This window comes from Salvelinus sp. IW2-2015, linkage group LG26 (genome assembly GCF_002910315.2).
Source record: "Salvelinus sp. IW2-2015 linkage group LG26, ASM291031v2, whole genome shotgun sequence".
NCBI classification, from domain to species: Eukaryota; Metazoa; Chordata; class Actinopteri; order Salmoniformes; family Salmonidae; genus Salvelinus; species Salvelinus sp. IW2-2015.
This window is the reverse complement of record NC_036866.1, coordinates 8,594,048-8,606,084: the sequence shown is the minus strand read 5'-3', so window position 1 is coordinate 8,606,084 and position 12,037 is coordinate 8,594,048. Positions and strand designations below refer to the sequence as shown.

The window sequence follows — 12,037 nt, the reverse complement described above, 5'->3', positions numbered from 1 at the left end:
ATAAGTTCTGTTATAGTCACAGACATGATTCAAACAGTTTTAGAAACTTCAGAGTGTTTTCTATCCAAATCTACTAATACCATGCATATCTTATCTTCTGGGGATGAGTAGGAGGCAGTTTACTCTGGGCACGCTTTTCATCCAAATGTGAAAATGCTGCCCCCTATCCTAGAGAAGTTAACACAGACCTGGGGGAGAGAGCAGCTCACAGACAGCGGTCAACACTACAGACCTGACAGGGAGAATAGGGGATGGAAAAATACTATGTGCATGCACGTGCCCACGGCACGTTCACGTATCCAATGTTTGTTTGCTTCTTTGTCCACTCTGTTTCCCTTTCTGAACTGGGTAGTCTCCTACTCTGCCTTTCTGTTGATTTCTGTTTTGTAAAGTGATTTGACATTGCATTGTTTTTTATGAATTAATAAAAAAATGTAAGGTCCGTAAGAACACAGTGGCCATTATTCTTAAATGGATAAAGTTTTGAACCACCAAGACTTCCTAGAGCTGGCCGCCCAACCAAACTGAGGAGAAGGACCTTTTGTCAAGGAGGTGACCAAGAACCCAATGGTCACTCTGAAAGCGCTCCGGAGATCCTCTATGGAGATGGTTTTCCTTCTGAAAGGTTCCCCCATCTCTGCAGCACTCCACCAATCAGGCATTTATGGTAGAGTGGCCATATGCTAGCCACTCCTTAGTAAAAGGCACCTAAAGGACACTCAGACCATGAGAAACAAGATTCTCTGGTCTGATGAAACCAAGATTGAACACTATGTCCTAAATGCCAAGCGTCACGTCTGGAGGAAACCTGGCACCATCCCTACGCTGAAGCATGGTGGTGGCAGCATCATGCTGTGGGGTTGTTTTTCAGCAGCAGTGTCTGGAAGAGTAGTCAGGATCGAGGGAAAGATGAACGGAACAAAGTACAGAGAGATCCTTAATGAAAACCTGTTCCAGAGTGCTCAGGACCTCAGGCTGGGGCAAAGGTTCACCTTCCAACAGGACAACGACCCTAAGCACACAGCCAAGCCAACGCAGGAGTAGCTTCTAGACAAGTCTTTGAATGTCCTTAAGTGAACCAGCCAGAGCCCGGACTTAAACCCAATCCAACATCTCTGAAGAGACCTGAAAATAGCTGTGCAGCAACGCTCCCCATCCAACCAGACAGAGCTTAAGATCTGCGGAGAATAATGTGAGAAACTCCCCAAATACAGGTTTGCCAAGCTTGTAGCCATACCCAAGATGACTCGAGGCTGTAATTGCTGGCAAAGGTGCATAAACAAAGTACTGAGAGAAGGGTCTGAATACTTATGGAAATATATTTAAGTTTTATTTTTAATACATTTGCAAGCATTTCTAAACCTCTTCTTTTTTGGTTTTGTTATTATGGGGTATTGTGTAGATTTGATTAGGGGGGAAAAAAACAATTGAATCCATTTTAGAATAACGTAACAAATGTGAAGGAAATAAATGTGGAAAAAGTCAAGGGGTCTGAATACTTTCCAACTGCACTGTACACTACATCTTATTATTGACAGCCAAGTCAAAGGGTCGCAAAATGCGACTAAATGGTTGCAAAGTTCACCAATGTTTCAAGTAAAGCCTTAATAAACTACTCAAGTCTTATTAAACTGGTACAGGGGAGTGGTGATATGAAGCTGTGTGATGAGCGCCTGTAATGGCCTGACCGGAAAGGAAATGCGGAACAGAGTAGTGCATGTCGGTGTTATGTGAGGAGCAGGGGTTGGCAATCTAGCAATTCTGGCAAATGCCAGATAGGCTGCACTATATTTTTTTTAATGGGCTGGTCGAAATTGACACACAAATATTTGAGAAAGGGAAAAAAAATTAAGGTGACATGGCCAGCGGCCCATGGGCCTGCTAATATTGTTTTATTTTTTTGCACAATTTCTTTACACTTATAATGAGCCTTTGGCTGATCAGCGGCCCCCTGACCAAGATGGACCGGCCTGGGTTTCTCACATTCAAAGTCAAACGCGGCATCAGCAAAGAGTCTTTCTCTGACTCTGTCATCCGACTCTCAGCCCAGATCGTGGTTTGTAAAAAAAAAAAAATGGGAAGGCTCCCTATAAAAGTAGAAAGAGCACATTCTACATTGTCACCTCACTCAAAACAACCTATTTTGGGGTCTGCTAAAACCCTGATTTTATCGAACAGTAAAGTGCATTATCCTTATTCTTTTAATGATAGTTTCTGACCTGTGCCTGTTTCACTGGGGCATGCTGCTGTGATGAGTAATCCACTCTCCTTCGAATGCAAAAAAAACGTGCTCTGATAATATAACATTTCAAAATGCAGTTGCAGGAAAAAACACCGCTTTGGAAGCTTTGTCCCCTTGTCCCTGTCGAAGAGAGGAGGGTCTCAGATTTCTGGAGGTATCATTTCTGTATGTCAACTCTATTTGGCTTAATAGCAACTATTTTACAACCAAGATATTTGATATGGTGCGGCACCCTCCCTGAAATGTGCACCGGCCATTGCAATTTGAACTTCCTTCAAACAGCACACACAAATAAATTGTATCAGTGAGTAGAAAAATGGCTTAATTGCCAAAGTCTCGCACTATCCCTTTAAGACTCAACTGGTGACATGACATGCTATAGTTTATTAGTCTATCTGGTTGGCATGGAAACCACCGCCTAGCCTGCTCAGTGTCGAAGTTTCAAGTTTTATTAGTTGTATGTACGGGATATACATGGTATACACCGTCCAACGAAATGCAACAACAACAAAAGATAAGAATGCGAACATAAAGTAAATGGCTCTGACTATAATAAATATTTTAGCATGAGTATAATACAGGAAGCTACAATTTATAGTCCAATATTTACACATTTGTGGGCGTGTGAGTGCATGTTTGCTAAAGTGCAGAGAATCAGAGCAGGTGGTCAGTCCAGTTCAAGTGTTCGGCAGTGTGATTGCTTGTAGATACCAACAGGCTCAGAGACGGTCTCTAACAGACCTCATGCTCTGATACTGTCTGCCCGACGGTAAGGGATTGAACAGCTCATGGCTGGGGTAATTTGATCACAACCAGTTTTGATTTAAGAACAAAGCCCTGGTCTTCCCGTCTCACACTTTTTGGTTCATCAACTGGATAAAAATAAATAAAAAATCTCTTAGGCTATTATACTGACTTTGGAGTCTGTGACTGATCTAGACATGAGAAACCAGAACTGTGAAGTCTGTGTCCAGTCCATTAAACTAGTTGATAATTGATTTCCGGTGGATGAAGAACCAGTCTAAACTTCCGGACCTCCAGTACTTGAGCTAAAAAATAAAAAGGGGGCGCTCAGCCGAACTATAAAATTCATGTGCCATCCTGGATGAGCTGCACTACCTGAGCCACTTGTGTGGGTTGTAGATCTCATGCTACCACTAGAGTGAAAGCACCGCCAGCATTCAAAAGTGACCAAAACATCAGCCAGGAAGCATAGGAACTGAGAAGTGGTCTGTGGTCACCACCTGCAGAACCACTCCTTTATTGGGGGCGTCTTGCTAATTGCCTATAATTTCCAACCTTTTGTCTTCCATTTGCACAACAGCATGTGAAATTTATTGTCAATCAGTGTTGCTTCCTAAGTGGACAGTTTGATTTCACAGAAGTGTGATTGACTTGGAGTTACATTGTGTTGTTTAAGTGTTCCCTGTATTTTTTGAGCAGTGTATATATACATACATACATACAAGTATTTGACACACTGCCGATTTTGCAGGTTTTCCTACTTAAAACCATGTAGAGGTCTGTAATTTTACTTACAAAGCATGTAGAGGTCTGTAATTTTTTATCATAGTACACTTCAACTGTGAGAGACGGAATCTAAAACAAAAATCCAGAAAATCACATTGTATGATTTTTAAGTAATTAATTTGCATTTTATTGCATGACATAAGTATTTGATACATCAGAAAAGCAGAACTTAATATTTGGTACAGAAACCTTTGTTTGCAATTACAGAGATCATACGTTTCCTGTAGTTCTTGACCAGGTTTGCACACACTGCAGCAGCGATTTTGGCCCACTCCTCCATACAGACTTCTCCAGATCCTTCAGTTTCGGGGCTGTTGCTGGGCAATACGGACTTTCAGCTCCCTCCAAAGATTTTCTATTGGGTTCAGGTCTGGAGACTGGCTAGGCCACTCCAGGACCTTGAGATGCTTCTTACGGAGCCAATCCTTAGTTGCCCTGGCTGGTGTGTTCGGGTCGTTGTCATGCTGGAAGACCCAGCCACGACCCATCTTCAATGCTCTTGCTGAGGGAAGGAGGTTGTTGGCCAAGATCTCGCGATACATGGCCCCATCCATCCTCCCCTCAATACGGTGTAGTCGTCCTGCCCCTTTGCAGAAAAGCATCCCCAAAGAATGATGTTTCCACCTCCATGCATCACGGTTGGGATGGTGTCCTTGGGGTTGTACTCATCCTTCTTCTTCCTCCAAACATGGCAAGTGGGGTTTAGACCAAAAAGCTCTATTTTTGTCTCATCAGACCACATGACCTTCTCCCATTCCTCCCCTGGATCATCCAGATCGTCATTGGCAAACTTCAGACGGGCCGGACATGCGCTGGCTTGAGCAGGGGGACCTTGCGTGCGCTGCAGGATTTAATCCATGACGGCGTAGTGTGTTACTAATGGTTTTTCTTTGAGACTGTGGTCCCAGCTCTCTTCGGGTCATTGACCAGGTCCTGCCGTGTAGTTCTGGGCTGATCCCTCACCTTCCTCATGATCATTGATGCCCCACGAGGTGAGATCTTGCATGGAGCCCCAGACCGAGGGTGATTGACCGTCATCTTGAACTTCTTCCATTTTCTAATAATTGCGCCAACAGTTGTTGCCTTCTTACCAAGCTGCTTGCCTATTGTCCTGTAGCCCATCCCAGCCTTGTGCAGGTCTACAATTTTATCCCTGATGTCCTTACACAGCTCTCTGGTCTTGGCCATTGTGGAGAGGTTGGAGTCTGTTTGATTGAGTGTGTGGACAGGTGTCTTTTATACAGGTAACAAGTTCAAACAGGTGCAGTTAATACAGGTAATGAGTGGAGAACAGGAGGGCTTCTTAAAGAAAAACGAACAGGTCTGTGAGAGCCGGAATTCTTACTGGTTGGTAGGTGATCAATATTATGTCATGCAATAAAATGCAAATGAATTACTTAAAAATCATACAATGTGATTTTCTGGATTTTTGTTTTAGATTCCGTCTCTCACAGTTGAAGTGTACCTATGATAAAAAATTACAGACCTCTACATGCTTTGTAAGTAGGAAAACCTGCAAAATCGGCAGTGTATCAAATACTTGTTCTCCCCACTGTATATATATTAAACTGTCTCTGCTCCCTTTTCTCCAGGCCCTGCAACATGGATTCTTTGACTTTGAGACATTTGACGTGGACGAATATGAGCACTACGAGGTAATGTTGTCATGGTGACCTTGGACCCGCTCTAGTATTAAGTGCCCACTCATCAGTTTGAACGGCGAAACATCTGTAAAAGCAAARCGCAGCACCCCTACAATATTCACAATCCCACTCTAAGATGTTACAAAACTTTGCGCTCCACTGACGACCTGACGTGACCTTTTAGATTCATAAATAGTCTTCTGTGAGCGTCATCATTTTTATTTGACCCGACTCTGCAAAAACAGACAGAATATTGTCACAGAAAAAAGTGTTTGGCACTTGGTCACTAAAACAAAAGCAGCGAAGAGGAGGGATTGGTCCTTTGCCAATTGAGCGGTTGTTGATGATGACCTATTGCGTACCAAACTAGCCTGTCTGTGCCGTCTTGCCATTGTTGGTTCCAGATCGGTTTGTGCAGTCTTGCCCACCTGCAGTGTAAGGTTAGGTTGTTACTGAAGATGGCTACTAACTGGAGGCCAATCTGATTAAGTAAAGGCTAAAGTCTTAGGAACATTTTCCAGTCAGAGCAAAATGTCCATATAAGTCTGGGCCCCTGTTCGATGTGTCTTTTTATTTTTGTACCTTTTTTATTTAAACAGGGAAATCCTATTGAGACCAAGGCCTCCTTTACAAGGGATCCCTGCATGTACACAATTATACAGATTCACAACATTTCCAATCAGTCGAGACAATCAGTTTTCTCCCTTCTCTCTGTTGTAGCGAGTGGAAAACGGTGACTTCAACTGGATCGTGCCGGGGAAGTTTCTGGCCTTCAGTGGACCCCATCCCAAAAGTAAAATAGAGAATGGTGAGATGAGTTTTGGATTCAGTCCTTGACCTTTTATGTGCTCTTCCCCTTTTAAGAAAAACAACCGCTGTTCCAGAGTAATTTAGTACAGTTGTCTCGACCGATGAACCTTGACAGGGTTCAGGTTTAGATTCAGGTAGACTTTCCCTATGCATCTCTTCTCGCTAATCCTTTCTCTTCAGTAACAGCAGATGGCACCATTAGTGTAGTAATACATTTGACAACATACTAAGGAAGYTTGCTCTATGCTTCAACATAATCAGTTTTCCTTACCTACGTTTTACACAAATTAGCTTACCTTTAATCTCCTCCCCAACCCAGGCTACCCTCTCCATGCCCCAGAGGCGTACTTRCCCTACTTCCGGAAACACAACATTACCACGGTGGTGCGGCTCAACAAGAAGATCTATGACGCCAAGCGCTTCACGGATGCCGGATTCGACCACTACGACTTGTTCTTCGTGGATGGCAGCACACCGAACGACGTCATCACCCGCCGATTCCTGCACATCTGCGAGAGCACCGATGGAGCCGTGGCCGTTCACTGCAAGGGTGAGACACACACACTGCAGTATCTGTTGAGATATTTAAAATAGCTTGCCTGGCATATGGACTCTGCTTTTTTGGGACTATATTGATGTATTMCATTGGTGTGCCTGGCAAGCTAAATCACGCGCACCCTGACTATTTAAAATATGTAGAGAGGGATTTTAGAGTTCACAAAATTTAGCCTTCCATGCGGAGCCAAGTTAATCAGTAATGCAACGCTCAACTGTAGGATACATTTTTTATTCTTGGCCCCGAAGGGCTGTTTTATGCAGGTCTGATACTTTGCTTAACAAGTCACATAATACGTTGCATGGACTCATGCTGTGTGCAATAATAGTGTTTAACATGATTTTTGAATGACTTCCTCATCTCTGTACTCCACACATAGAATTATCTGTAAAGTCCATCAGTCGAGCAGTGAATTTCAAACACTGATTCAACCACAAAGACCAGGGATATATTCCAATGCCTCGCAAAGAAGGGCACCTATTGGTAGATGGATAAAAATAAGAAAAGCAGACATTGAATATCCCTTTGAACATGGTGACGTTGTTAATACAAAGTGTTCTGTTTGGGGGAAATCCAATACAACACATGAGTACCACTCTCCATATTTTCAAGCATAGTGGTTGCTGCATCATGTCATGGGTATTCTTGTAATCGTTAAGGACTGGGGAGTTTTTCAGCATAACAATAAACAGAATGGAGCTAAGCACAGGCAAAATCCTACATGAAAACCTGGTTCAGTCTTCTTTCCACCAGACACTGGAAGATGAATTCTCCTTTCAGTAGGACAATTTTTATTTATTTCACCTTTATTTAACCAGGTAGGCTAGTTGAGAACAAGTTCTCATTCACAACTGCGACCTGGCCAAGATAAAGCAAAGGCTAGTGATTCCTAATCTATGTCTATAGGCAGCCGCCTCTGATGTGCTAGTGATGACTGTTTAGCAGTCTGATGGCCTTGAGATAGAAGCTGTTTTTCAGTTTCTTGGTCCCAGCTTTGATGCACCTGTACTGGCCTCGCCTTCTGGATYATAGCGGGGTGAACAGGCAGTGGCTCAGGTGATGGATGTCCTTGATGATCTTTTTGGCCTTCCTATGGCATCGGGTGCTGTAGGTGTCCAGGAGGGMGAGAAGTTTGCCCACGGTAATGCGTTGGACAGACTGCACCACCCTCTGGAGAGCTTTGTGCGTTGTGGGCGGTGCAGTTGCCGTACCAGGCGGTGATGACAAAAGTATGTGGACACCTGCACGTCGAACATCTCATTCCAAAATCAAATTTGTATTAATTAGACCAAAGGACAGATTTCCACCAGTCTAATGTCCATTGCTCGTGTTTCTTGGCACAAGCAAGTCTCTTCATAATGGTGTCATTCAGTAATGATCTCCTCTGAACAGCGGATGTGTCTGTTACTTGAACTCTGAAGCATTTATTTGGGCTGCAATCTGAGGTGCAGTTAACTAAATATATATATATATATTTTTTTATTAAACTAGGCAAGTCGGTTAAGAACAAATTCTTATTTACCATGACTGCCTACACCGGCCAAACCCAGACGACGCTGGGCCAATTGTGCGCCGCCCTATGGGACTCCCAATCACGYCCGGTTGTGATACAGCCTGGATTCGAAACCAGGGTGTCTGTAGTGACGSCTCTAGCACTGAGATGCAGTGCCTTAGATTGCTGCGCCACTCGAGAGCCYTAATGAACTTATCCTCTGCAGCAGAAGTAACTCTGGGRCTTCCTTTCCTYTGGCGGTCCTCATTAGAGCCAGTTTCAACATAACACTTGATGGTTTTTGTGACCGCACTTGAAGAAACTTTCAAAGTTCTTGAAATGTTCCGCATTGACTGACCTTCATGTCCTTCATGACTGTCGTTTCGCTTTGCTTATTTGAGCTGTTTTTGCCATAATATGGAGTAGGTCTTTTACTAAATAGGGCTATTTGTTTATTTTATTTTATTAGGCTCTCCATTAGCTGTTGCAAAAGCAGCAGCTACTCTTCCTGTGGTCCACACAAAACATGAAACATAATACAGAATTACATAATACAGACCATCAATAGACAAGAACAGCTCAAAGACAGAACTACATATATATTTTTTTTAAGGCACATGTAGCCTACATATCAATACATACACACAAACTATCTAGGTCAAATAGGGGAGAGGCGTTGTGCTGCGAGGTGTTGCTTTATCTGTTTTTTGACACCAGGTTTGCTGTTTGAGCAATATGAGATGAAAATAATTAGGATTATTTTCATCTGTATACCACCACTACCWTGTCAAAGCAAAACTGATTGGCTCAAACACATTAAGAAGGAAAGAAATTCCACAAATTAACTTTTAACAAGGCACACCTGTTAATTGAAATGCATTCTAGGTGACTACCTCATGAAGCTGGTTGAGAGAATGCAAAGAGTGTACAAAGCTGTTATCAGAACAAAGGGTGGCTACTTTGAAGAATCTCCAATATAAAATATTTGTAGCTTGTTTTACACTCTTTTGGTTACTACATGATTCCATATGTGGTATTTCATAGTTCTGATGTCTTCACTATTATTCTACAATGTGGAAAATAAATAAATAAACCCTGGAATGAGTATGTGTGTCCAAACCTTTGACGTGTGTGTGTATATGTGTGTATATATATATCTCAATCAAGTCTGATGACATTGTTACTTTTAATATGTTCTATTCAATTCCTTATTTATGTAAAAATAAATCCMAATTATTTTCACTCGTTCATTCTTGTCATCAGCTGGCCTTGGGCGTACTGGCACCCTGATAGGCTGTTACCTAATGAAGCACTACCACTTCACGGCAGCAGAGACCATCGCCTGGATCAGGGTCTGCCGGCCGGGCTCCGTTATCGGCCCTCAGCAGCACTTCTTGGAGGAGTAAGTACTCCTAATAGCTGGTCCTAGATCAGTTTCATTCAGCTACATGTCTCATTCATATACACTGAACAAAAATATAAATGCAACAATGTCAAAGATTTTAATGAGTTCCATTTCATATAAGGAAATCAGTTAATTGAAATAAATTAATTAGTCCCTAATCTATGGATTTCACAAGACTGGCAATAATAAAAAAATCTCCAGCATGTCAGTGGCCATCGAAGGTGATCATTTTCCCACTGAAGTCGGTTATGACGCCGAACTGCGGTCAGGTCAAGATCCTGGTGAGGACAACGAGCACGCAGATGAGCTTCTCTGAGACGGTTTCTGACAGTTTATGTAYAAGCTCTTCAGTTGTGCAAACCGACAGTTTCATCAGCTGTCGAGGTTGCTGGTCTCATACAATCCCTCAGGTGATGAAGCCGGATGTGGGCTGGCGTGGTTACACGTGGTCTGCMGTTTTGAGGCTGGTTGGACGTACTGCCAAATTCTCTAAAACATCGTTGGAGGCGGCTTACGGTAGAGAAATTAACATTTTAATTATCTGGCAACAGCTCTGGTGGACATTCCTACAGTCAGCATGCCATTGCAAGCTCCCTCAACTTGAGTTATCTGTGGCATTGTGTCGTGTGACAAAACTGCACATTTTAAAGTGGCCTTTTATTGTCCTGAGCACAAGGTGCACCTGTGTYATGATGTATATCTATTTTAATTTTARTCCACACTTTTGTGGTATCCAGTTGGTAGTTAGTCTTGTCCCATCGCTYCAACTCCTGTACGGACTCGGGAGAGGCAAAGMTCGAGACCCCACCAAGCCGRACTGCTTCTTGACATACTGCTCGCTTAACCCGGAAGCCAGCCGCGCCAATGTGTCGGTGGAAACACTGTAAAGGGAAAGGGGGATACCTAGTCAGTTGTACAACTGAATGCCTTCAACTGAAATGTGAATGAATCAGAGGTGCGGGGGGGGGGCGCCTTAATCGACATCCATGTCTTCYGCGCCTGGGGAAACTGTACAACTGGTGACCGTGTCAGCGTGCATGTGCCTGGCCGCCACAGGAGTCGCTAGAACGCAATAGGACAAGGACATCCCYGCKGGCCAAACCCTCCCCTAACCCGGACAACGCTAGGCCAATTGTGAACCTTCTCATGGGTCTCCCAGTCGCGACCGGCTGCGACACAGCCCGGGATCGAACCCGAATCTGTAGCCAGTGGGTTTTGCGGCGAGTATGAAGCGAGGGCCAGCCAACTTAGAGCGTGCAGGTCGCAGTGGTGGGTAGTATATGGGGCTTTGGTGACAAAACGGATGGCACTGTGATAGACTGCATCCAATTTGCTGAGTAGAGTGTTGGAGGCTATTTTGTAAATGACATCGCCAAAGTCGAGGATCGGTAGGATGATCAGTTTTACGAGGGTATGTTTGGCAGCATGAGTGAAGGAGGCTTTGTTGCGAAATAGGCATAGGCAGCACGTAAGAAAACATGCTTATTGGAAATTCGTCAATCTTAGGTGGATTATCTCAGTGTTTCCTAGCCTCAGTGCAGTGGCAGCTGGTGGAGGTGCTCTCATTCTCCATGGACTTAAGTTGTCAGAACTTTGAGTTTGTGCTACACAGGAGTTGAAATTCTCCTGCTTGAAAAAGCTAGCCTTAGCTTTCCTAACTGCCTGTGTATATTGTTTCCATAACGTCCCTGAAAAGTTGCAATATCACGGGCTATTCGTCTAATGCAGAAAGCCACAGGATGGTTTTGTGGCTGGTACAACTGGGCAGATCACCGGTCGGACGGAGAACCAAGGGCTAGTATTGTTTCCTGGTTCTGACATTCTTTTGTTAATGGAGACATGCTTATTTAAGATGGATGAGACAAGGCACTTTTAAGATAACACAGGCATGACTCTACTGATGGGATGAGTCAAAATCCTTCCAGGTACCCCCGGCCAGAGGAGATTAGGCTGCACTGGCTGAAGGTGTTTGAGGAGCGTTTTGACAGCGTGAGAGGGTGGTCGTGTTGACCGCAGAACCCATAACACAGATCAGGCAATAATTTGTGGTGAGATTGAAGAGCATCAAGACTTAGATTGTAGGATGGCCGGGGTGTTAAGCATGTCCCAGTTTTAGGTTACCTAGAGAGCAACGAGAGACTCTGAAGAATAGATGGGGAATCAATTCACATATGGTGTCCAGGCACAGCTGGGTGCAGGGGGTGGTCTATAGCAAGCGGCAACCGGTGAGAGGCGTTTCTGGAAAGGTGGATTTTTAAAGTAGAAGCTTGAATTGGTTTGGGTACAGACCTGGAATAGGAACGACAGAATCTGGCAGCTATCTCTGCAGTAGATGGAACCACCGAATTGGCAGTTCTAG

The 12,037-nt window shown here is 43.8% G+C and overlaps 1 protein-coding gene across 4 annotated transcripts in view; it reads left to right on the top strand.

The window, feature by feature from the left end:
- cdc14ab (cell division cycle 14Ab) overlaps window positions 1–12,037 on the top strand; it is a 68,374-nt gene that overhangs the window by 26,187 nt on the left and 30,150 nt on the right. For all 4 annotated transcript variants that reach the window (XM_023971007.2, XM_023971008.2, XM_023971006.2 and 1 more), the window contains exons 7-10: window positions 5,365–5,427; window positions 6,136–6,223; window positions 6,545–6,775; window positions 9,537–9,675. In XM_023971007.2, coding sequence (XP_023826775.1) covers window positions 5,365–5,427; window positions 6,136–6,223; window positions 6,545–6,775; window positions 9,537–9,675 — 521 coding nt within the window. The remainder of the gene's footprint in view (window positions 1–5,364; window positions 5,428–6,135; window positions 6,224–6,544; window positions 6,776–9,536; window positions 9,676–12,037) is intronic.